The 23,425-nt window shown below is 49.9% G+C and overlaps 1 protein-coding gene across 1 annotated transcript; it reads right to left on the bottom strand.

Annotated features, from left to right (window-relative positions):
• Positions 1 to 565: 565 nt before the first annotated feature.
• On the bottom strand, positions 566 to 22,543 carry LOC115381653 (PH domain leucine-rich repeat protein phosphatase 1-like). The gene is made up of 17 exons (XM_030083164.1): positions 20,661 to 22,543; positions 13,763 to 13,959; positions 12,602 to 12,727; positions 11,193 to 11,341; positions 9,466 to 9,612; positions 8,295 to 8,522; positions 7,940 to 8,142; positions 7,762 to 7,822; positions 7,581 to 7,676; positions 7,253 to 7,408; positions 6,955 to 7,155; positions 6,552 to 6,714; positions 4,750 to 4,880; positions 4,555 to 4,671; positions 2,704 to 2,898; positions 2,279 to 2,516; positions 566 to 1,995 (listed from the first exon to the last, which is right to left on the bottom strand). Exons 1-17 carry the CDS (start codon positions 22,246 to 22,248, stop codon positions 868 to 870), a joined length of 5,124 nt encoding a protein of 1,707 aa, XP_029939024.1. The 5' UTR covers positions 22,249 to 22,543; the 3' UTR covers positions 566 to 867.
• Positions 22,544 to 23,425: the final 882 nt, after the last annotated feature.

Genomic DNA, 23,425 nt, shown 5'->3' with positions numbered 1-23,425 from the left:
CACTTTATTTACCAAACAAACCCCATATTTATGAGAAATTTTCCTCAAAACTTTGATCAGTGAACCTGCTAAAAACCCATTTCAGGCTGAAAACTCTAGATAAACTATTAGAACATATAGAGGTTAATGCTGTGGTGTTCTGGTAGCTTGTGGGTGATATATTTAGATATTTATCCCCCGCCCCATCGTACCGTCCCAAGAAGTCCACGCCAACAAGAAGCGTTTTTCTGAAAACTTTAATTTATTGTGTAGCAAAAGTAGCTCTCTTGTGCGGTTTGCTGTAGAAGTCTGTAACACTGTTGTGAGAACATTCACGGAGCTGGTATGAACCGAGCCAACGCTCCACCGCCACGGCAGCGCCACCACCCCGACAACAAAAAACCAAAGCCTGGAACATCAGTCTGCAGGAATAAGCAACTCTTCTCTCAGAGAATATTAGTACGCTGCAGTGACTAGGTCACCTCATAGTGATTAACTCCTAGGAGTAAGTTAAACAGTTTGACTAACTCCCGTCAGCTGGAGAAAAAAAAAAAAAAAAAAAAAAAAAAACAAAAACAAAAAAGGTCCGACAGAAACAGAGCGGTCCGAATCTCAAAGTACCTTGAACTGAGGGCTAATCTGCAAAGTCTAGCAGAGAGTAGTCAAAGTGCGTCCTCCAGTGAGATATGCAGAAATCAGTCCACACTAAAGTCAGAGTGTTTTATATATTTATATATATGTAAAAAAAAAAAAAAAACTTTCTGGTCGGGGAGGCGGGCGTCGAGCTAACAGTAAAAAACAGGAAATATAAACAAAAAAAAAAAAGTGATCAGAAAACAGCGGTCCGAGGCCCCGTCGGGGGCCGCTCAGAAACGGCGCCGGCTGCGGTCAGAGCGGCGTGACGAAGTAGTCGGCGGGCTTCTGGTAGTTGTGCGTCTGCTGGCTGTGCGCCTGCAGCTGCTCCTGCTGCTGCTGCTGCTGGATGATCTGCCGCACCTCCTCCTCCAGCTCCGGCGGGATGATCAGCTGGTCGTCGGGGTCGGGCTGCGCCGGGGCGTTGAAGTAGCCGCCCTGCCTCCTGACGGGGGCGTCGGCCGCCTCCTCGATCAGGTCCTGGCTGCGGCCCTGGCACGCCACCGAGCCGTTGGCCCGCGCCCGGCGGCCCAGGGTGCCCGACCGGGACTCGGCGCCGAGGCACGGCGAGGAGGGAGGCACGGGGGAGGGAGCCGGGGAGGGGAAGGCGGGGGGGAGGGGCGAGGCGGCGGCGGCGGGGCTGTTGCATTGCGGCTGTGCGCCGTCGCGGCGGAGCAGGCAGTGGACGTCTGCCTCCACCTCCACGCGACTCCCGTTGGAGAAGACGCCGGCGATGGGCTCCTCGTCCTCGCTGTCCAGCCCGTTGTCGGACAGAGCGCCGGAGAACTGCCTCTGGAAGCCGCCCCCGCCGCGGGCGGGGCGCCGCACGCCGGCCCGCCCCGGGGGGTTGGGGTGCGGGGGGAGGGGCTCGGCCTGCGGCGGCGGCTCCTCCGAGGACGCCGTGGATCCCACCTCGCTGCTCATCTCCGACGTGCTGAACTCGCTGCTCAGCTCGCTCGCCGTGCCCGAGGACGCCGGCGGCAGCGGGATGCCGTCGCCGCCGCCGGCGTACGGGTGCGAGCCGCCGGGCTGGGCTCCCGGGCCGGGGCTGGGCGGCGGCGGCGGCGGCTCGCAGAAGCAGCAGCAGTCCTCGGTGATGCTGAGCTTCACCACCACGGCGCTCAGGCTGTCGGAGCAGCTGTAGCTCTGCGCCAGCGTCACCAGCTTCTTGGCGGCGGCCAGAGCGTCCGGGACGTTTCTGACCGCCTCCACCGCCTCGCTGGGCGACAACATGTCCCACAATCCCCGGCTGCCCAGGAGGAAGAACTCGTCCTGGGGGGTGAGCGTCACCGTGGCGACGTGGGGGCGGGGTGTGACTGAGGGGCAGAGGAAGGAGTATCCCATGATTCTGGTGGAGTCGGTGACGCCGCTCACTTTGTTGTCCTGCAGGACGGAAAACACGGATCAGAAGAATCCTGACGGCTCGGCGAGGAAGTCTGTACATCTTATCATCAACTGATGACCTTCAAGGAAAATGGTTTGGAATCACTGGTTAAGAGTTCACGTCTGTCAAGCTCAAGGCCTTTTATTTTGAAATATGGACATTTATTTTGAAGCAAGTGCAGGAAAATGACAGAAAATGCTGTAGAAGTTCACTAGTTGACAGAGCGTGCTGCGCCGCCGGACGCAGCTCACGGCCGACACATGGCCGTGGCGGCGGCGTTACCTCGGTGATGATGGCGTTGTGCTCTCGGACTCTGTGGTACTCCGCCTCGTCGCGGACGGTGTGGACGGCGGACAGTTGCATAGCTTTGCCGTCTCTGCACAGGACGGCCTGGCACCTGCCGACGTTGGCGGCCTTCAGGGTGAAGCAGGCGCCGTGCTCGCCGGGGGTCACGGGGTCGTGTCGGATGTGGCACAGAGCCGCGGAGCCGCCCATCCTCTGGCCCGCCGTGCCCAGCTTCCTGCGGGGGAACCGGCGACCCGGAGACACTGAGTTTCCCTCTCAGCCAAGTCTGTGATCAGTCTGTGTGTGTGTGTGTGTGTGTGTGTGTGTGTGTGTGTGTGTGTGTGTGTGTGTGTGTGTGTGTGTGTGTGTGTGTGTGTGTGTGTGTGTGTGTGTGTGTGTGTGTGTGTGTGTGTGTGCTGTACCTCTGCATGGTGAGGAAGGTGTTGGTCATGTAGTCCCCTTGCCGCTGGCCCCTGTGGAGCTCCTCCGCCAGCACGTCTCCCATGGTGCACTGCAGCAGGTAAGGCACCTCCACGTTCCTGTCGCCGTCAAAAACTCCGTACAGAGCTTCACGAACCCCGCAGAAGCTGTCCAGAGCCAGGGCGGCCACACACAGCCTGAGGAGATCCACAGTCACCGTCACGACACATCGGCGCTAAGAAACACTCATTCTGACTGTAACCGAAACGGTACGTTCAAACTGGGCAGCGCCACGTTACAGCGTTACCCGGTTTGATTCCCACATGTAGTGAGGTGAAATTCAGGCAGGCTCAGGTAGGGTGAGGTAGGGTCAGGTAGGGTGAGGTAGAGTCAGTTAGGGTGAGGTGGAGTGAGGTAGGGTCAGGTAGGGTGAGGTAGAGTCAGTTAGGGTGAGGTAAAGTCAGGTAGGGTGAGGAAGGGTCAGGTAGGGTGAGGAAGGGTCAGGTAAGGTGAGGTAGAGTCAGGTAGGGTGAGGAAGGGTCAGGTAGGGTGAGGAAGGGTCAGGTAGAGTGAGGTAGAGTCAGGTAGGGTGAGGTAGAGTCAGGTAAGGTGAGGTAGAGTCAGGTAGGGTGAGGAAGGGTCAGGTAGGGTGAGGTAGGGTGAGGTAGAGTCAGGTAGGATCAGGTAGAGTGAGGTAGAGTCAGGTAGGGTGAGGTATGGTCAGTTAGGGTCAGGTGGTCAGGTAGGGTGAGGTAGGGTGAGGTAGAGTCAGGTAGGGTGAGGTAGAGTCAGGTAGGGTGAGGTAGAGTCAGGTAGGGTGAGGTAGAGTCAGGTAGGGTGAGGAAGGGTCAGGTAGGGTGAGGTAGAGTCAGGTAGGGTGAGGAAGGGTCAGGTAGGGTGAGGAAGGGTCAGGTAGGGTCAGGTAGGGTGAGGAAGGGTCAGGTAGAGTCAGGTAGAGTGAGGTAGAGTCAGGTAGGGTGAGGAAGGGTCAGGTAGGGTGAGGTAGGGTGAGGTACAGTCAGGTAGAGTGAGGTAGAGTCAGGTAGGGTGAGGTATGGTCAGTTAGGGTCAGGTGGTCAGGTAGGGTGAGGTAGGGTGAGGTAGAGTCAGGTAGGGTGAGGTAGGGTGAGGTAGGGTGAGGAAGGGTCAGGTAGAGTCAGGTAGGGTGAGGTAGAGTCAGGTAGGATCAGGTAGAGTGAGGTAGAGTCAGGTAGGGTGAGGTATGGTCAGTTAGGGTCAGGTGGTCAGGTAGGGTGAGGTAGAGTCAGGTAGGGTGAGGCAGGGTGAGGTAGAGTCAGGTAGGATCAGGTAAGGCGAGATAGGGTGAGGTAGAGTCAGGTAGGGTCAGGTAAGGTGAGGTAGGGTTAGCCAGGGGCATGGTGGGATATGTTAGATAAGGGCAGTGGCGAACTGGTGAGAGCTGAACCAGGATCACATAATAAGACTGCAGCGGAAAGCAAACGCTGCGGTTTCACTGAAGGTCTAACGTCATCCTGCCGAGGTGCTCAACACCAACACAAGTCTCTGTCACTCCAGAACAGCACAGTTACACTCTGCTGTCACTCCAGAACAGCACAGTTACACTCTGCTGACACTCCAGAACAGCACAGTTACACTCTGCTGACACTCCAGAACAGCACAGTTACACTCTGCTGACACTCCAGAACAGCACAGTTACACTCTGCTGACACTCCAGAACAGCACAGTTACACTCTGCTGACACTCCAGAACAGTACAGTTACACTCTGCTGTCACTCCAGAACAGTACAGTTACACTCTGCTGTGTCGCGCCAGCGAGAATCCCCACAGAAACTCGGTCTGAAAGCGAGGAACGGGGCCGGGGGAAGACTGACTTGTTTTTGACTCCGGAGGCCTCGGTGTAGCCGTGACTCCACACCGCGGGGGCGCCGTGGCTCTCGCTTGCAAACGGAGCGGAAGGAGACGGGTCGACCCGGAAGCATCGGATGTTGCTGCAGAGAGGAGGAGGAGGAAAGAGGTCAAGGGGCGGGCTCCTACGGCTCCGTCTGTTTAGAATGGGGGGTTCGTACTTGAGGAGCTCCAGGCTCTTGTGGTCCAGGTTGAGGCGAGGGTTCCCCGTGAGGTCGAGCTCCTGCAGTTTCGGAGGAAGCGCTTCGGGCAGGGTCACCTCGGTCAGCTCGTTGCAGCTCAGATCCACACACTGGAAGAGAAACGGTTCCGGGGGTCCGGATCAGGACTTTCACATGCTGCTGAATCATCCGTCCATCTAAGAAAAGATTAAATCTCCCACCCCCGGCCCTCCCGTGCAGACAATTTGGGTTCAGAGAAAGCCAGAGATTAGAGAGTAGCGGGGAGATTACAAAGGATTTTGTGATTTGGCCCAATAAAAATGAACGGAGGTGGAGAGACGGAGATAAAAAGGGGGCAGAGGGAGGGGGCCGAATTATGCTGACCAGGGGAAGAACGGATCAGCACTAAGTACCTCAATTTATCACATGAATCTATCGATGAGGAAACACTGCTGCGCTTTGTTTGACTGTGCAGTTTGTTGAACGTCCTCACAAACCTGGCTGAGGTGTGTGTGTGTGTGTGTGTGTGTGTGTGTGTGTGTGTGTGTGTGTGTGTGTAACGTCTAGGAATGATAAAACACACTGAGACCTCCAGGTACACAAAAAAGCCCAGAAGAAAACAAAACAACCAAGAGTCAACACTCTTGGATCCTACTTTAACCAAAACATGAATTTTTCTAGCGGATTGAAGATGAGCTTCATCACGGACTCTTCTGTCCATTTGCTCTCTCTGTTGGATGACCAGACTGCAACAGATAGAAACTCTCTCACCAGTTCTGCTACAAAATAAATGCAAACTGCTTCAGGATAAACATGAGGGAAAGATCACGAGCTATCCCGATTATGATATGAGTCAGAAATTCTCGGTGGAGGTCTTTGGAAAAGAGCTACTTTACACCTCAAAGAGAAACAACAAATGTCATCTTCATCAACCATCAGGTAAGATGTAGTCAAACGGAGCACACTGGAAAACAAAGCAGTAAAGACAAACTGCTCGGTGAGTTGATAACAAACTCATAATCTTTAAGATTTAAAAGATTTTTAAATGTGATAATTTTGTCAAGAAAAAAAAAAGATTTTATTAAAAACCTCGAGATGTGCGGTACTTATGAGGTCCACCTCGTATCAACCCTAAAGGGCCAAAACCTGAAGGTGGACTGGTCGATAAGCGGCGTTGGAGACATGGGGAACAGGGTGAGCTGGGCGTTTCCAAGTGAAAACAAAACCTGCATCTCGTTTTGAGTGTCAGTTTCCACGACGACTGTGCCACTGAAAACACAACTGTGTGAAAATGGCGTTTGGAGTGGAGATTTTTGAAAAGGCCCCGACTCCGTCGTCGGGTTAACAGAAGAAAACGCAACTTTCTGAAAACGCTTCTGCACGAAAAGCTGCGACCGGCCTTATGCACGACGGTACTCGTTCTGCTCACGCTCCGTAGACGGACGATGGTCAGTGTTTATAGCAAACCGCCCTCTGCACAGGTGTGGGTGGCTTCACTTTGCAAACAAACAAACGGACAGCTATGTGAAAACTCCATCGTCTCTAGTGCTTTTAGCATCGCCGTGGAAACAGACACATTGGTGCGGACGGGAACGGTTGTTGGTTTGGCCAGTTGGTCGCTGGGTGTGTTCGCCTGCTCTGGGGGGGGTTTACCTGTGGTTCAGGTGGGTGGGCCCAAAGCTTAAAGGTGATAAAGTTGACTCTGGAGTCTAATCTAAACGCACACAGAGGAAACCTGACCTGAAGTCTGTGTGTGTGTGTGTGTGTGTGTGTGTGTGTGTGTGTGTGTGTGTGCGCCTAACCTTAATCTCGGGCAGCTGCAGCACCTCGGGGAAGGCGTTGATGCAGTTGGAGTGGGCGGCCAGCGTGTGCAGGCGCTGGCAGCTGAGGATGGTGGTGGGCACGGCTCTCAGCCTGTTGCCGCTCAGGTCCAGCTCCTCCAGCTGCTCCAGTCGGGCCAGTTTACTGCAGCAAGGAGGCAGAGACACCAGTCTAACTCTGCTCTGGAGCAAAGACACACAGCTGTCTGGCCCCGCAAACCTGTACTCGAGTTTAGAGCTCAGAAACAAATTGGACACAGAGCTGTAAATACTGATTAACGTTCTCTTTAATCTAACTAAACTGTATCTTCATCTGAAATTGTGAAGAAATCTTTGCTTTCCGGCAAAAATCTTGCTGTTGAATCTCTGAAAAACAGCTCTCCACCTGGCCGTGAAGGTCTGCAGCTGGTTGTAGGCCAGGTGCAGCACCCTGAGGTGGCCGTGGCCCGTCAGCAGCGGGATGCACTTGTCCGTCAAGCTGTTGTTGGTGGCGTAGAGCTCCGCCAGGCTGCTGGAGGCGTCGTCCGACAGGCTGGCCGCGGGGAGGCTCTCCAGCTTATTGGCGGAGGCGTTCAGGTATCTCAGGCTGCGACGGAATACAAACAAACGAGCCGGAGAAGGACTGTTACGGCGGAGGCGGTGTGAAAACGTCGCGAGCGGATGGTGACCGGACGGGGGCGCACCTCTGCGCTTTGATGAACAGGTTGTGTGGGAGCTCGGTCAGGAAGTTGTGCTGGAGGTCCAGGACTTCCAGCTGCGATCGCTCCAGCCTCTCGGCCAGCCGACACACGCCGTTCCAGCCCGCCAGCAGCTTTCTGAGGCTCCCGCTGGACAGCAGCCTGCAGCACAGACACCACGGTCTCAGTCTGTGTGTGTGTGTGTGTGTGTGTGTGTGTGTGTGTGTGTGTGTGTGTGTGTGTGTGTGTGTGTGTGTGTAGTGCAGACAGCTGCAGAAGTCATGCGACAAGACTGAACTGATATATGTATTAAAAAACGCCGTTGCTTGCTCACTGTACGGGCAGCTCGGTCACGCAGTTGTGGTTGATGTCCAGCACCTCCAGCCTGCTGCTCTCGCTCACCCAGTCAGGAACACATCCCAGCTGGTTCCTTCAGGAAAACAAACACAGTCAGCAGGAGGTGTGCCGTCCGCCTCCCTACGGGGCGAATACGACGGTGGAGGGGCTCGCCGTACCAGGACAGATCCAGGAGCGTCAGGTTCTCCGGCACCGGCTGCACCTCCAGCCGCTTCAGCTCTGCAAAAATATCAAGACCGGCCGTTAATATCGGACCAGTTTTACTGTTCAGTTCGATACCGGTTTGTTAAACAAATGGCCGATGTCGGCCGATGCCAACATGTCGTGCATGCCCACCGTTGTGCGCGGCGTGCAGGCTCTTGATGGCGCGGCCGCTGACTTTCAGCAGAGAGAGCGCGTTCCTGTCGCAGCGGAGCAGCTCCAGCTTGCAGAGGGAGCTGACGTCCAGCTGCCGCAGGCCCGTGTCCCTCAGGTCCAGCTGCACGATGTGCTCCAGCTGCTCGGCGTCTGCCACGCTCACCTTCTGAAGCCAGTTCAGCCTGCGTGCAGAAGGAAGGGCGGAGCGTTACTCTATCACAATACCTGAAAGCGTTAAGACGGCGGGCTGCAACCTGCAGGAACTACAGAGCCGTTTTCCCAACTAACCAAACCTGTCTGGAGCCACCAAACGCGCTCAGGTGGTCGTTCCTACCTCAGATCGACATAGCGAGCAGGCAGCCACTGCAGCCCGTTCAGGTCCAGCACGGTGAGCCGGTTCCCCGACAGGCAGAGCCTCTCTGTGTCCCGGAGCTTCTCCAGGACGGCAGGGATGCAGCTGAAGCGGTTGAAGGACAGGCCGAGGTAGGTGAGACCCTCCAGGGAGCCCAGTTCGGGAGGCAGCGAGCTCAGGAAGTTCCCATCCAGGAGAAGAGTCTGCAGACTGGGCGGGGCAAGACAACGCCGTTAACCAGGACTGTTTACCGTCCGCTGTGACTGAGGTAAACAGAACAGAAATACTATGAAATACACACTAGTTTTATGTGTAATTGCGATGGGAAGTAAGGCTGAAGCTTTGAAAACCAGCGGGGTTTTCACAGATTTAATTGATGCTGGAAAACAAATTAAGAGCAGATCCTGAAAAATCTGAAAGTGGAGAGGGAATGGTAGAAACGGTGACTGGGCGTTTGACCTCAGGCGCCCCCGCCGTTCGGCAGCAGCATGACTCGGCGCTGCGATGGCCGGCTCACATGGGTCTGATGCCCGTCTGATAGAGGGAGGGATTAATCTGCATCGATGCCGCCGCAGTGCTGACGGACGCCGCTGCGAGGGAAGGACGGGTCAGAGAGGACACACTCCCATCTCTCGCCAACACGGACATTAAAGATGGTTAATGCAGCCCTGAGAAGGTCACCGTTTTCGTTTCAGAACGGTTTTGTGTTTACACTGCGACAGCATGCTGGGCCAAGTCCCACACTGAAGCCCTTTTCAAAAAGTTGTACTTTCCGATTTTCACTTAAAATCCTGTAAACGGGGGCCCTAAGGTGTGCAGGTACGTTCGTGAAGTGCTCTGGCACGCCACACCTGATGCAGACGCCCATATCGTAAAAGCGTTTGGATGAAACGAGTCCAGATATCAATACCAGCACCGAGCCTATGCTGTTCGGGGGTGTGTGTAAAAACAAGACGTCATGTCGACACCGAGATCAGGTCTGAAACTGTGCGAGCACAAACACACACGATACCACTCCAACACGGGAGTGGCTGGGCGCTGAATACCGCGCTCAACGCCGTTACTTTGAGCGTTTTTCCACTCTCAGATGAGTCGACTCTTAACTGAAGGTCTCGTACGGCTCCCGGGATCGCCCCGCTCGCGGTCCACTCACTTGTGCATCGTTCCTATGTCGGCCGGCAGCGAGTGGAGACGGTTCCCAGAGAGGTTGAGCTCGGTGAGCGACGTGATGTCGCACAAGGCCAGGGGAAACTCAGACAGACCGTTGTTGGACAGACTGAGGCTTCTCAGTTTACAAAACCTGAGGACAAAGAGAGAGAGAGCGAGAGAGAGAGAGAGAGGGCGAGCGAGAGCGTTCAGTGAGAGTGAGACACCAGAGAGGGGAACAAAGAGGGTCAGAGATATCCATCGCTGTGCTATAATCGGACTCCAGCCTTCGTCTACTCTAAGGCAAGCACCAAAACAAACATTACTTAACGCCCGGCTGATAAACAGAGGATGCAGCGGCAGAACATTTACAGTACACGGGTGAAAGTTTTCACCATAACAATAAAGTGTGTGCCTGAGGCGTGAGCTCCGTGTGTGTTCCCGTGTTCTTCCGGCCCTGACTAATCCGGTTCACCGCGAGGTCAGGGTGAGCCGGCCGAGCTGGACGCGCGTCGCAGGGGGAAAACACATTCCTCGCAGCGCGGCCTGGGAAGCATGTGTTTATGCAGGAACAATGGCGGCATGTACGACCCTGTGTGCGTTTCCACGCCAGCCGAGGCGTGACGTTCTGCGAGGAGACTCCATGTCTGATAAGCAGCGTGAACCTCGGCAGGAAGAAGGACAGCGACAGGTGAATCCGGCGCCTCTGCGGCTTCATTAAGGACGTCCACGACAGGGATGGTCCAGATCTGGGATCTAGATCAGATCTGACAACTACCAAGATCATAAGCAGATAGGAATTCAGAAGACGGTTCAAATCGGGGGGTCTTGGTAGAAAGACGGTAAAGCTTTATCTGTGTCCTCAGGCGATTTCGATTCATACGTGTGGCAGCGTTTTAGTTTCCAAGGCCGTAAAATGAAAATGATGAGAAAATAACGAACAAGCAGCACACGCCACAGTTTTTACAATTTGCTTGATGGGCCACGGGCCTTATGTTTGACACCCTGCTCCAAACTTCAGTCTAATGAATTCCCTCCAGCTCCTCTCTTGGATCTGTTTTGTGAATGGAGTAGAGAACAGAGTCCTGGTTTGAACCTGTGGGACGTTCGCCGTCTCGGTTTGTTCTTCCCATGGGTGCAATGCCTTTGTTTTGGCAATTGTCTGCTGGGATCATTTGCAGTGCACCGGAAAACGCCTTATGGAATACAGACGGAAGAGTGTGTATGTTTGTGTGTGTGTGTTGTGCTTGTTCTATTTCTAAACTACATATATAAAGGCATTTTATTGTATTTGCCTCAGCCGCAGCTCCGTGTGCGCAGACCGCCGAACATGGCGGGGCGACAGAAATAGACTCCCGAGCCTCGCAGGACTCTGACATCAGGGATGAATCTGAGAAGCTGACCTGGAAAATAAGAAAAGCGCTGGCGGCCCGGAGGTCAGCAGACCGGTGTCACGCCTCTCATAACCGCTGCCGCTCTTTCAGTCGTGCAAACCACACAATGGCCGGGGCTCACGTCATTTGTAATTCGATCAAAAGCTACTTCCAGGGGGGAACTTCCACATCAGGACCGCGAAACAGTCCCTACCCGTTCCCGTCCTCCTCCTGCTGCTGCTGCTGCTGCTGCTGCTGCTGCATCACTACACACTCCTGATGGAGCCGCTGTGTGTGTGTGTGTGTGTGTGTGTGTGTGTGTGTGTGTGTGAGAGAGCGCTGCGTGCTGGTGGAGGCTCACCTGGTGAGTGCTGGAATGCCTTTGTGCGGGGACAGGAAGTTGTTTTTGAGGTTGAGGTGAGTCAGGTCCTGGCTGTAGAACAGCTGAGTGGGCAGCTCCTCCAGGCTGCAGCAGGACAGGTCGACCGAGTTCACCCTCTGAGAGGCAATCTGACACACAGCGCATCAGTCACTACTTTGTCTCAGGCCAAACGGTCAAGTCATCCCATAAACTGGCCTCATCTGCCTAAAAGCATCAACTGTAGCTCAGACAGGTGAGGCGATGCAGTTATAGGTACCGATGCATCACAACAAAGCCAAAACTTCACCAGGTAGTTTAATATAAAGAGTTCAGTTTTACATCTTCAACATCTTCAGAGGCTCCACTTACTCGACAACGTTTCAAGTGAAAATGCCTTTGTGTTTTTGTAATGAAACTACACACGCATACAAACGTGTGCAAAGCTCAGTGTGCTGATGAACAATGGGACGTTGGTGTGTGGACAGACGATGAAGCTGGATTGCCGTTACAGGTGAGTCAACTAAGTCCGGGCAGAGTTAGAGCATTTTCTGCAGCTCTCGGTACCGCTGGCCTAGAAACATCCAAAACGCAACAAATGTTTTGTGCTTTCACTTGAAACTGTTGTCGGATAATCAGGGTCCGAGTCCATACTGGGTCACAGTTTCAGTGCAGTCCCTTTGGGGGACTTCTAAGGCACTGCCAAACTGGACCGGAGATCTGATCTCTCCAGCAGGTCCACGGCAGAACTCTGGGTCTCCTCCCTGCACCTCTTAGAGCGCTCATGGAAGGGGGTGACGAGGGGCCAGCCTAATCAGATCATGATCTGACTCCTCTCAAAGCGGAGAAGCAGCAGCTTCTCTTTGTGCGAGGTTTCCAGGCGTCACTCTAAAAAGAAAAGCCAGGCCATTTTGGTCTTCCATCATGGCCACAGAGGTTAAACAGAGAAGTTTGATGATTCGGCTGACTTCTCTTCTGCCAGCTGAACACTTTAAACCAACCCTGCACCCACCGAAGGGGGGCTGAAACTCCAGTAAAATTACTGTAATTAGAGAGTCAACATACTGATAAATAATCTTTCTTTTCACTAGTATGGGGGCGCACGTTAATTTGTTGAGCTAACTCATCCTGAACATCCTTCTTGAGTCATACTAATCACTAAACTCAAACACATCATTGTCCGTTTAGCTAAGAACCTGCAGCCCAGATGACGGCTGGTGACTGAGTTATTGAGACCTAACACAACGGCACGTGTATCCTTGATGTTTCACTCCTTCGATCATATCATCTCACTACAGCTGCACTGCGACTTCAGCCATTCATCATGACTGTAGAAGATAAGACTGAAATAGTTTGGCCTTGAGAATAACGGCTCCCATTAAAAGGTGCCTGACCGAAGACCCTGCTGGTACCTTTGAGGCCGTCCGGTGCCAGCGGAGGTGCTCCGTGTACGAGTCGTAGCTGATGTAGTAGGTCTGGCTCTGAGGACCGCCCGAGCTGAAAGCCAGACAGTGGCTGTGCCGCTTCACTTCTTCCACCTGCAGCCAGACGCACATTTCAGGTTCAGGACTGCATTAAATCCAGTAATGGTGAACAACAACAGAGGCCGGCGGAAAACACACAGAGGTGTCAAACCGTACAGCGGCTGAAGTTACATCTGAAAATGATTTTTTGATCTTCATAGTTATGATAAGACTTGAAGCAAGTGACAGGACTTTATTATGCCTTTTCCTTTTCTTGGCTTGAAATGTAGGTGGAATAATGGACGCAGACATTAAAACTCAACAATAACATTAAAGGGGCTGTATCATGCAAAATTCACTTTTTGTATGTTTTAACCTTGCTATATGGCTATGTACTCACCAAAAACACCCCCAAAGCGTTTTTTTCCTTTGTGCCTGCGTGTTTAAGCTTTCCTCCTTGTTGTGCTGCTCAGAGAGGCAGCCCCTCCCGCACCCGTGAAAACGCTCTGTTTTCCCACGTTAACGTCACACTGTGAAGACGGCTCCCCTGAGCCCCCCTCCCGCAGGCCCTCGGCCATCAGCGTTGTCGCTTTTTTCTAACTCTGATTACGGAGAAAAACTTTAACCATCGTCTGAAGGCAACAATCAAGCAAGAGCAAGAGTCTGAAGGGTCTGCGCTTGGTGAGTTTCTAACAGGAAAAGATGTTTTCGCGTGTATTTCCGTGTAGAGAAGCTAGAGCTAAAGAGCTGAAGCTAACCCTTAGAGACGCTAACGAAGCGCTGATTGGTTGAAGTACGCTGTCAGTCAAAGTCCACAGGGGGAGAGGCGGGATTTTCAGTGAAACAGAGCGTTTTCTCTTCCGGGTTTCAGAATTAGCCCCAGAAAATCTTTTATTTCACACAAAATGACTTTTCCTTTGCGCCAAAAATAAACTATTACCATGTTAGAGCCATTTCTAGGGTTTGGACTAGCTAAAAAAGCATGATACAGCCCCTTTAAGACAGCAACAAAATCAGCTTCCTGTCATCTAAAAAATATGATGTTCAAGCAGACAGACGACCAAAGCTGTTCTGTGTTGTGTGTTTAAACCACAAATACATCCATTGTACCTTTCCCCCGATGAGTGGGAGGATGTGCATCTTGCCGGTGTGGGCGTGTTTGACAGACGACACAATGAGGCAGGTTCCGCTCAGCGTGACCTGCCGCTTGGACCAGCGGTTCACCGGCAGCGACAGCTTCCCTTTGCGCACGTTGAACACGCCGGAGAGCTGCACGCGCTCCGACCCTCCCACGCTGCGAGGCTTACCTGCAGAGGGGAACGCACAAATAAAGTCACGGGATGGGAAAGCGGGTCGTCCGCCGTGGTTAGAGACAGACTTCTTACAACAGAGATTTATTTTTAGCTGGGTGGGATTTTGTGAATCAACTCTTTCTCAATGGGCCTCTCCACAAAGAGCCGGAGCTCTGCTGGTTATGTAAGTGAATTGTAGCTCAATAGCCTGCGGGCCGCCACAGTGAGCAGCCACTCAGGCGTGATTTGTTACATTAACCCCTCACTGACAGAACGGATTAGCTGCACGGCTCCGAAACAGTCGGAGGAAAAATTCCTGGAGTTTCTGCACGTTGCCTGCATGTCTTTCCAAGAGTGTTTAAATCAGCGGCAAACTCTGAATCACTGTTTACTCTCTCCTGAAGCTGGACAGACACTGGAAGCATGCACACACGCACACACACACACACACACACACACACACACACACACACACACACACACACACACACACACACACAGGACTGAAATCAGATTAGCTTGTTATGTAACGTCTTACAACACCAGCACTTCCATCCTCGCTGTAGCCTTACACACACATCACTTCACTAACAGCAGACCGAACCTTCAGTTCACAGGACACACACGACGGAGACAGCGTCACGTCGTCATGTCAGAATATCAAAAAGGGTAACAAGAAAATTTGCAGGGCACATTGTTAAATATTGTCAATAACTTCTACAACAGTGATGCAGGTTATAGTTTTTTTCTTAACCACCTGGGGATGCTCGTGGTTGGTCGGATGAACAACTATTCGTCGGGTAAACCAGTTTGTGTGACAGATGACCGGTAGCAGCGCTCGCCATACTTGGACTAGTTTGATGTCGTTTTCCCAGAGACTGAGCTTGTCCAGTCTGAGAGGATAACGCAGCTCATCACTGCAGCATCTGCTTCTACTTAAGTTCCATGAAGGCTTCAGGAAGTCACTGAATACGCTGAACTTCAATACACTGATCCAGTGCTGAGTCAAGTGTTTTGTTTTGCTTTTTGAGAAATATTATAGCTGGAAACGGTTCTAATTATCTTTGCGTTTATTTTATGTTTTCTGACTTTTCTTTTGTTGAGCAGTCGACTCGTTTTATTCGCTTTATTCTCATGGAATCCAGCTTGGAAATGAACGCTTTCACAGTGAATCAATTTCTTTTTTTTTTTTTTAGGACAAAACATGAGCACAAAAAAAAAAAAAAAAAGTGGAATTTTGTCATTATATTTCATATTTGAATTCTGGGAACATAAAACTTAAATCAAAGAATAAATCATTGAAAAACACTTATGTCATAATATACTACTTCCATTAGGAAGAAATATCAGAAAAAGAAACATCTCAAGGCGAAGATAAAATATGACTTACAGTCTTACAGTCCAAAGTACACAGCTGGATTTAATTCATCGTATGAAGAATAATAAAACTGATTCTTGAACTCTGAAGACTGCAGAGAACAATTCTGACAGGATCAAGAGAAACGGGATCTTGCGTGTCAAAATGAAAGCATTTTATTCACTCTTCTGCTTTTTAAAGCGATTTCAATGTGTGCACAGAGGAATGCTCTTTTTCTGTGGAAACTTTCAGGACTACGAGGAAAGATGAGCCTTCACTGTGACACAGACTCTGACAGCGCGAGTAAATACACAAAGAGACACTGGCTTTGTTACCATGTTGATTCAAGGGAGTGGCCACAATAGGGATGACTTAAAGGTATGTTTTTCCAACAGATTTTCAAGTGAAAACACAAAACTTGTTTTTTTTTTTTCTTGAGGAAAGGCCACTGCTGCCTGCACACAGCAGCTGTAGTAAATATTTCTTCTGAACATGCTGAAGAACTATAGATGGACAATAGGAACAGTGTTTTCCTCCAGAACTCTAGTATTAGAGTTGACAGTGTTACAAAAACGAACAACACTCACTAGCGGCCTGGCATGCTCACCTCAGTCCTTTCCAGTGTTTTGACCGTTTCTGTGTAAACGCACATCGTTTTCAAAATGTTGCGGTGTAAATACAACGTTGTTCTGAAAACAAACTGTACATGCAAACACGATCACAATACCCAACATGGGGACTTTAAAGTTTCATGCTTGTGTTTTCTTTCGTCTCGAAGATATGGATAATTTAAAAATGGTAAAAACTTGAAGAAAGTACAGCTTGAAAACAAAAAGGGTCTCCATGTCCAAGCTTGTTTAAGACATAAACATGACCTTTAAATTCCAACACTTGCTCCATACCAACATCTTTGCTAAGTTAATGCTTCTACACATATTTGAAATGCTGATAAATCGGCTGATAGATGGCTAATACAGCTAGCAGCAGCTGTTGTTCAGTGAATATAGATGACTAAATGTTTGATCGGAATGCGGCTGTGCTTTGCTCCAGTTAAGACATTAAGAGTCTGTATTTTTGTACTAAAAGATGCTGATGGAATTTGGAGTGGGGGTAAAGAAAAGGGATGTAGGAATACTGCTTGCAGTTGTCATTCTGAAAAGTTGTTTTATTTAATCTGAAATGCAAAAAGGTCATGTGACTTATTTTCTTAAGCATTCAAAGACTCTAAAATTAGAAAATACTTACAAATGCACAGTAAAGTAATTAAAGAGATGAACTCAAACTGTTCTGACCAACCAAAGTGGACAGTGATGAATTCATAGGAGAAACATAACAAGCGATTCCTCACACACCCCATCGGTAACAATGATGTGGAATGTGTATTGTGTGCGCCCACCCTTCCCGAGGCGGTGTAGGCAAGCTGTAGTGTGTTCATATACACATTCATGCCATTTCCTTCCTTCTGTTTCTCTGAATGGGAAACATCCTGTCTATCTTTAAGCCGCGCCCTGTAAAACTTTGTCTCCTGTCTTATCCCGAACGAGCCGATCGTGTCACCGAATGAACCGAGTCAGACTTCAGTCATCTCTGCCGTCTGCAGCAGTTTCATAGCTCAACCTCTGGCTGAATTTCAAATAAACCATTTTCCCCCCCTTCTTTTCTTTTACTTCAATGGTACTCAGACTGAAGAGACACTGGAGTGCGCAGGTACAAGTAAGTGTGCAACCTTGTGAAGTGGTGACCTCCGGATGCTGCAGTTTCAGACTGAAGAGGAGCCTGCGGCCCAGATCTGAAACACTGAGGAGGTGAAATCTGAGTTCCACTCAGGTCACTTTTTCTCTGGCTGTCAGCACACTGCCAGTCAGTGCTACAGAGGAAATACATGGCGACTTTCTGCTGAGTCAGACACACACGTCGGGAGGATGGGACAGTCGGGCATAAGCATGAGCTGGCGTGATAAGGGCTTTCATGAACCGCAAGGCCAAAAACTGGGGTTCAAGAACCTAAATAATCAGACCCGAAGACCCACTGTCTCTACCTACAGTCAATACAGACAGCTAGCAGCGCCTCAGGGCAGACAGCGATTGGCAGAGGACAGACTGACCGACAGGTTGAACGCTGGGACTGCGGCCTTACCTCGCTTCACCTCCGTTCACTTCAGCTACAGATCATCAGCATCATTTAGATCCCCTTCACACCACGTCTGAAGTAAAAACGCTTCGGATTTCTGCTCTTGGTACAGTAGCCATAGACACTGCAATTTTTTAATGCGATGTTTACACTGAAAAAATGCTTAAAAAGGAGGAAGCTTTCCTGTAGGGCCACTAGCAAATGCCGTTAGCTGTTTTTAGTATTGAAACCAAACACGTGCGATCGACATTCAACTGCCACTACACGACCATTCTCATGGACAGACGACCACGTCCAACCGTTATTATAGTAACTGTCAACTCTAAAACTACCAAGCGTGGTGTACATGTGCCGTAGCACTGGAGAAGTTCTCGAAAAGTTCCACCTTGGGAGTTATTCTTATAAAGTTGTGTTATCAGAACACTGTTGTTTAAACGGGCCCCCAAAACGCAAGGAAAGCATTGCGCTTTCACTTGAAAACATTGTGTAAACGAGGCCAGGCACAGCATGCTGAGGTTTCGGCAAGGTAGGGCTGCACATTATGAGATGGCTGTCCTGTGCAACAACATGATTCACAACAAATGACCCGCCATTCAATGATTGCAATGTCAACGCTCTTCCTTTTCTTGGCCATAATTTATAAAAGTGTGACCGGTCCGAAATGCAGTTGTTGTTATTGCTTCAGTGAAGTGTGATAATGCCATGTCTGACAAAAAAAAAAAAAAAAAGAAATTGAAAGAATGAAATCTCAGCAACGGTGGTGAAGAGCACAGTGAGAGCCACAAAAATGTGATCCTCCATCTCGAATTGTTGAACTGTATTTAATAAATATGAACTTCAATGCAAACAACCAACTGATGGGCTATCTATTCAACTTATCAAATCAGAACAATGCATGCATTTGGGGCGTTTACAACCTTTAAAGACTGACTGCAATCGATATGAGCTTCAGATCTAGTCCGTCAGCCTTCTTTGGTTCATGACCATATTTGGAAACTTTCTTGCCTGTTTCTTGCCTCCTTGACTGTCTGTCGTAAACGGACTGTACGAGTTATAGCTAATGGAAGTATGGAAGCCATACTGGCCTCTTGCTTCACAGCTGTGTGGGTTGGTCTGCTCGATCTGGCAAGGCCCCCGCTTTCATCTTTGTTTTTCTGTGGTGTCACTGTGGGAGTCAGGGCAGTTTGTTAAACAACATGTCCACAGGACAGGACAGCCTGTTTTGTCCCATGTCTTGGGGTTATCTTTCCACTCACAAATAGGAATGGGCAGGGTAACACAGACTTATTGACAACAGAACGGTGTTTCAACAAGAGGTCTGGAATCATTAGTTTGAAATGTTGCTAATATAAACACCTTGTGTTCTTGAGTAATCAAAAATGCCACAATGGTAGAGGAACCCGCAAGCAAAAAGTGAGCGTACTGGCCGGGGTGGGGAAACACTGAACCATCGACAGCTGTGGACAGTGTGAATGGCATTAGTCAGCCACACAGAGCCAGGACTGAAAGATAACGTCGCAGATCATGAGTGACGAGCCTTTGATGAGCATTCTTCCCTAAAATAACAGTTTCACAGACACAGAGCTTATCTGACATTGTACAAGTCTAATCCCTCAATATCAGATTGTTGAGGAATCCGGTGTCCTGCTATCTGCTGAAGCCTCCCAATGAATGTGACCAATGACCTGTGCAAGTGTTTTAGTATGACAGACGATGGGACCGTTTCAGCTGAATATCAGCTCACGATGTACAAAAATTCAATTCAAACTTTGGGAGAGTTAATTTATTCAAATATGTTAAATGTGTTTTTTTTCCTGTTGTTGCAGTTCTACTTTATTCTAGAGCTGTATCGATACTGATTTCAGCGTCAGTTATCGGTTAATCTTAAAAGATTCCCAATACAACAGTATTGGGAGCGAGTGGTGGCACACAGTCGGTCCCTCGGTCTACAGTCGTACACTGGAGCCTTCAAGGCTGCTGGAGGTGGTTTGCAGCGACGCACAGCTTTCGCATACTGTTTGCGAATGTAGTATAAATTTGGTTTTATGGCATTTATTAAATACTCGGAACGGTATTCAGACTGAAAAGAAGCTAAAGTTTAACACTTTTAGTTTTAAAAAGTTATATCTGTGCATCCTTGGTAAAAACTACATTAACTTGAGATTTTTTTTAAGATTGGTGTAAAATGTACACAAGCATGGGGAAAAGAAAACATACATGAAAAAACATACATACAAGTCCATGCACCTAAAAAAGTATTGTGTTGCAGTGATGTACCTTCAATTTATCAATTTTGCTTCAAATTATTTCCAAAAGGTTTTACATACTATATATACCTTTTATGTATAACAACTTTTACGATACTATCACAAAATATTTTGAAAAGACTGAATGAGTGATTTTGTGTTATGGTGTTATGTTATAGCGATATTTTTGTCTTTACAGATTGTGGTCTTGCCATGTTGTCACATGTGTTTAACGATATAATCCTTGGTGTGTATAAATTCAAATAATAAACTATAAAAGACAAACAAGTGTTTCCAATATTCAATAAGAGATTTGAAACACTGCAAAACAGACTGACAATGTGATATGAATAAAACCTTATATGTGTTAATTTTGGTACAAACAGATGCTCCGGACTGTTAATCTTCAGTTTTTGCTGATGGTGTGAAAAACAAGGTCAAAAACAATATCCAGTTGTGTTAATCCCCTTAAGAGATCGAGTCTGTTTTTTCCTTTTTCATCCTCTTACTTTGTTGGTGAGCAAAACAACATCCTCAACAACAACAGTGGATCAAGAAAGGTTTAAAGAAGTATTGAAAGCACCTTTAAATCATCTGTCTCGATAGAGGAATATCACTACTAAAATATGATTTTGTTTCTCAAAGTAAAAATATTCCACGTTGGGCCTTTAAATAAAAAATTATTAGATCACCTCCAGATGTCTCAGTCCCTGGCTGCATACAGGGGGGCAGTTCTGACAGCGCAGGCACAACACTGGGTATTGTGCCACCAGGACAATTGAAAGCACTTGTTAAACAGTACGACTCACCAAACACAATAACAGCACTCAGAGAACAATGATTAAGCGTAGACCAGGCCAAGCACAGCTAAACCACAGGAGATTTCAATGACAATTGTGACTGCTTTTTTTCCCAAAATGCTGACAAAGACATGAGAAAGACTACAAGAAGGAAATATTTTTGAATGCTTATGAAGCACTCACCAAAGTAGAAGCGTATGAGGCAGCCAATTTCTGGATTCATTCCCTCTTCTTGTAACCTCCATGCATCTTCAAACCCCAGATTAGTGAGGTACTCATTGAGTATCTGCAGAGGTCTTTCATCATCTGCCAGCCGCCGCACCGCTCCGCCGTGCAGCTGGATGAAGAGGGCCGGGGTCGGGCTGGTATTGATGGGCTCGGGCCATCCTCTGCTTCCCCCTGGGATCTCCAGGTCAGGTTGGCCAGATGCTTGGCTGGTGAGGGGCCGAGCCTGAGAAGTAGTGGAGCATTTGGAAGGAGGGTCGTTTAATTTTTGTGTGTCTGCATTATCAGCAGCATCCCTGTCATTGTCCAGCGGTGCCACTTGGTTGGAAGCACTGGAAGAGTCAGAGGGGGGCAGGTCTGCAGCTGAGTTGCTGGTTGAATGTGTGGGGGAAGAGGTGAGATCCACTTCATCCGAGGAGCTCTCGAACGGATCGGGACCCTCGGTGGCGCTGTCACAGTTTGGGCTCATTGCTGAGGAGTCTGTGCCCAAACCCACCCCATCACTGAGGGAGTCCCGGCGCTCTGTGCTTCTGGGTCCACCTGGACTGAAGTCCTCACAGGTGCTGCTCTCCATATCTGAACCTGAGTAGACCCCGTAACAGTCTGCACCACTGAAGCTCACATCCACGCCAATGTCATTCAGATAGACCTCTGAGGAGGAGTTGCTTGCCGTTTTGTCATCATGCAGTAGATTAGATGGCAGTTTCATGGTTTCATCCTCCTCCACTTTGGGATTTTTGACATCCACGCTGTCGTTCAGACTTCTGCTGTCATCATCATGTCCGTTACTATCTGTACAATGATCGTTCAAGTCCACTAAAGCAGCAGGTTTGCAGCTGATTCTCAGCACAGCCCCAGATTTACTCCCCTCCAGCTTGCAGGCTATCTCTCCGGCTGTAGTGTCCAGGGTGCACAGCACCGGCCGCGGGTAGGAGGGCGTGAGCCAGTCGTGGACGTGAACGCATCCCCGCCGGAGGTCGGACCTTACCCACGTTTTATCAGCGGCCTGGAGCTGCTTCGACTGCTTCTGCCGGAGGAAGGTCTTCCGATCCAGGCTGAGGGTGCTCAGAGGCGAGGCGGACTGAGACGGGGCGGCCGCCTCGGAGGGGGACGCCCCGGTGGAGCCGGCGGTCGGCGGTGCGCCCAGAGACAGATTCCGCTTGTGTCTGTGCCGCCGCCTGCTCAGCAGAGAGTTCACCGAAGTGGAGCTGTTCGCCGCTGTCAGGCTGTAGATGTTAGGCGTCTTCACCGAGGGCATGTTCATGCTTTTGGCCGCGCCGCCGATCGCGTTGGCAACTTGGTTTTGGTAGATCCCGTTTCGGATGGCGATCTGGAGAAGGGAGGTGGCCGCCAGCCCCTTCCCGAAGAGTTTCGCCTCTGCGCCGCCGTCATCCTCCCCGATGGACGGTCTCTTTCCAGCGTGCAGCGGCGGCGGTCCGCTCGGCTTTCCGGGGTTGGTGTCGCCGCTGGAGTCGGGAATCGCCTGCGGTGCGGCTGAAGTCGAGGGCGCTCCGGCGGACTGGCTCTCCTTCACACTTTCCATCATCCTGTCGGCGGCGGGAGGGGAGCAGGGGAGCCCGCAGGTGAACACTAGCCCGCGCTAGCCGCTAGCTCCAGTCACTTTGCCTGGTTCCTCCGCGCTAGCCTAGCATGCTACGGTACTGCGCACTTCGTCCAAAGAGTTATTCCGCTACATCATCCCATCTCATGAAACACCCGTCAGGTCTCTGACGGGACCCCACCGGCCGTAACAACGTGACAAAGCGCCTTTCTCAGTCGGTCGTCATCGGAGCTTAACGCTAGAAGGCGCGACTGCACAGCCCGATGCTGAGAGCAACGGTCGGTCAGCGGGGCTCTGTGTGGACAGGGCGGGGTCTCATTGGATATGAATTATGACACATTCACGGCCGCCACGAAGCTCGGATTTCTGACAACCCTCTAATTCACAGGCTGTACCACCTGTCACCGGGAAAGTCCCACATTCCTCACTGTTTGTTTGTATCTCCCTTAAAAGGCGTTGAATAAAACTGTTGGATAATATAATGCCAACTGCCAGGCGATGAGAGGAAACGCGCAAACAGATTGCTTAATTCAAATTCACACACACGCCGTTTTTACGCTCGACTCTCTGACCACAATTGTTCAGTTGTCCGAGCATACACGAGCTCCTGAAGGCAGCACAAGCGAGCTGCCTTTACAGTACTGAGTTATCTGCTTCACTGTGCTGGCACAAAACAAAGGATGGCGTGAATGGTGTTCATGCGGTCAACAAAAATAACCAAGCACGTGAAGATATTCATCGTCAAGCTGTCAATGGCACTCATTAAGATAGTAACAGTGAAATAAAATTAGTATTGCATATGTCGAGTCAAATAAATAAACACGAAATAAAGGAATCCAATAGGTTCTTCATTGATTGAGTTTTTATGGTTCGATGAAAACACAACCGATTTCATGAAGATATGTGAAGTATTCAAGGTGTTCATCAGGTGACTTTACACGTCATTTAATAATTTTAGCTTTAAAACGTTACAAATGTTCTCATTTTCACTATCTTAACTGAATTGCAATAAGATGTTGATGTTAAATTCCAGTGTTAGATAATCATTGTTTTATTTCATTAAACGCTTCCTTTTGTCAGCTCCATGTAATTTCCCTCACACGTATCCCCCCCCAAACACACACACACACACACACACACACACACACACACACACACACAC

This window comes from Salarias fasciatus, chromosome 23 (assembly GCF_902148845.1).
Source record: "Salarias fasciatus chromosome 23, fSalaFa1.1, whole genome shotgun sequence".
In the NCBI taxonomy this organism is placed as follows: Eukaryota; Metazoa; Chordata; class Actinopteri; order Blenniiformes; family Blenniidae; genus Salarias; species Salarias fasciatus.
Note: the sequence above shows the minus strand (reverse complement) of the source record. Positions and strands in the feature narration are given on the sequence as shown.

Excerpts from the sequence above, each read along its gene's own strand:
- LOC115381653 (XM_030083164.1), bottom strand. The coding sequence starts at position 22,248 with ATGATGGAAAGTGTGAAGGAGAGCCAGTCCGCCGGAGCGCCCTCGACT. Across the intron at positions 4,881-6,551 it reads TGCAGCTGCCCGAGATTAAG|TGTGTGGATCTGAGCTGCAA; the intron begins GTTAGGCGCACA and ends TTTCTCTTCCAG. Across the intron at positions 1,996-2,278 it reads ACAACGCCATCATCACCGAG|GACAACAAAGTGAGCGGCGT; the intron begins GTAACGCCGCCG and ends TCCGTCCTGCAG.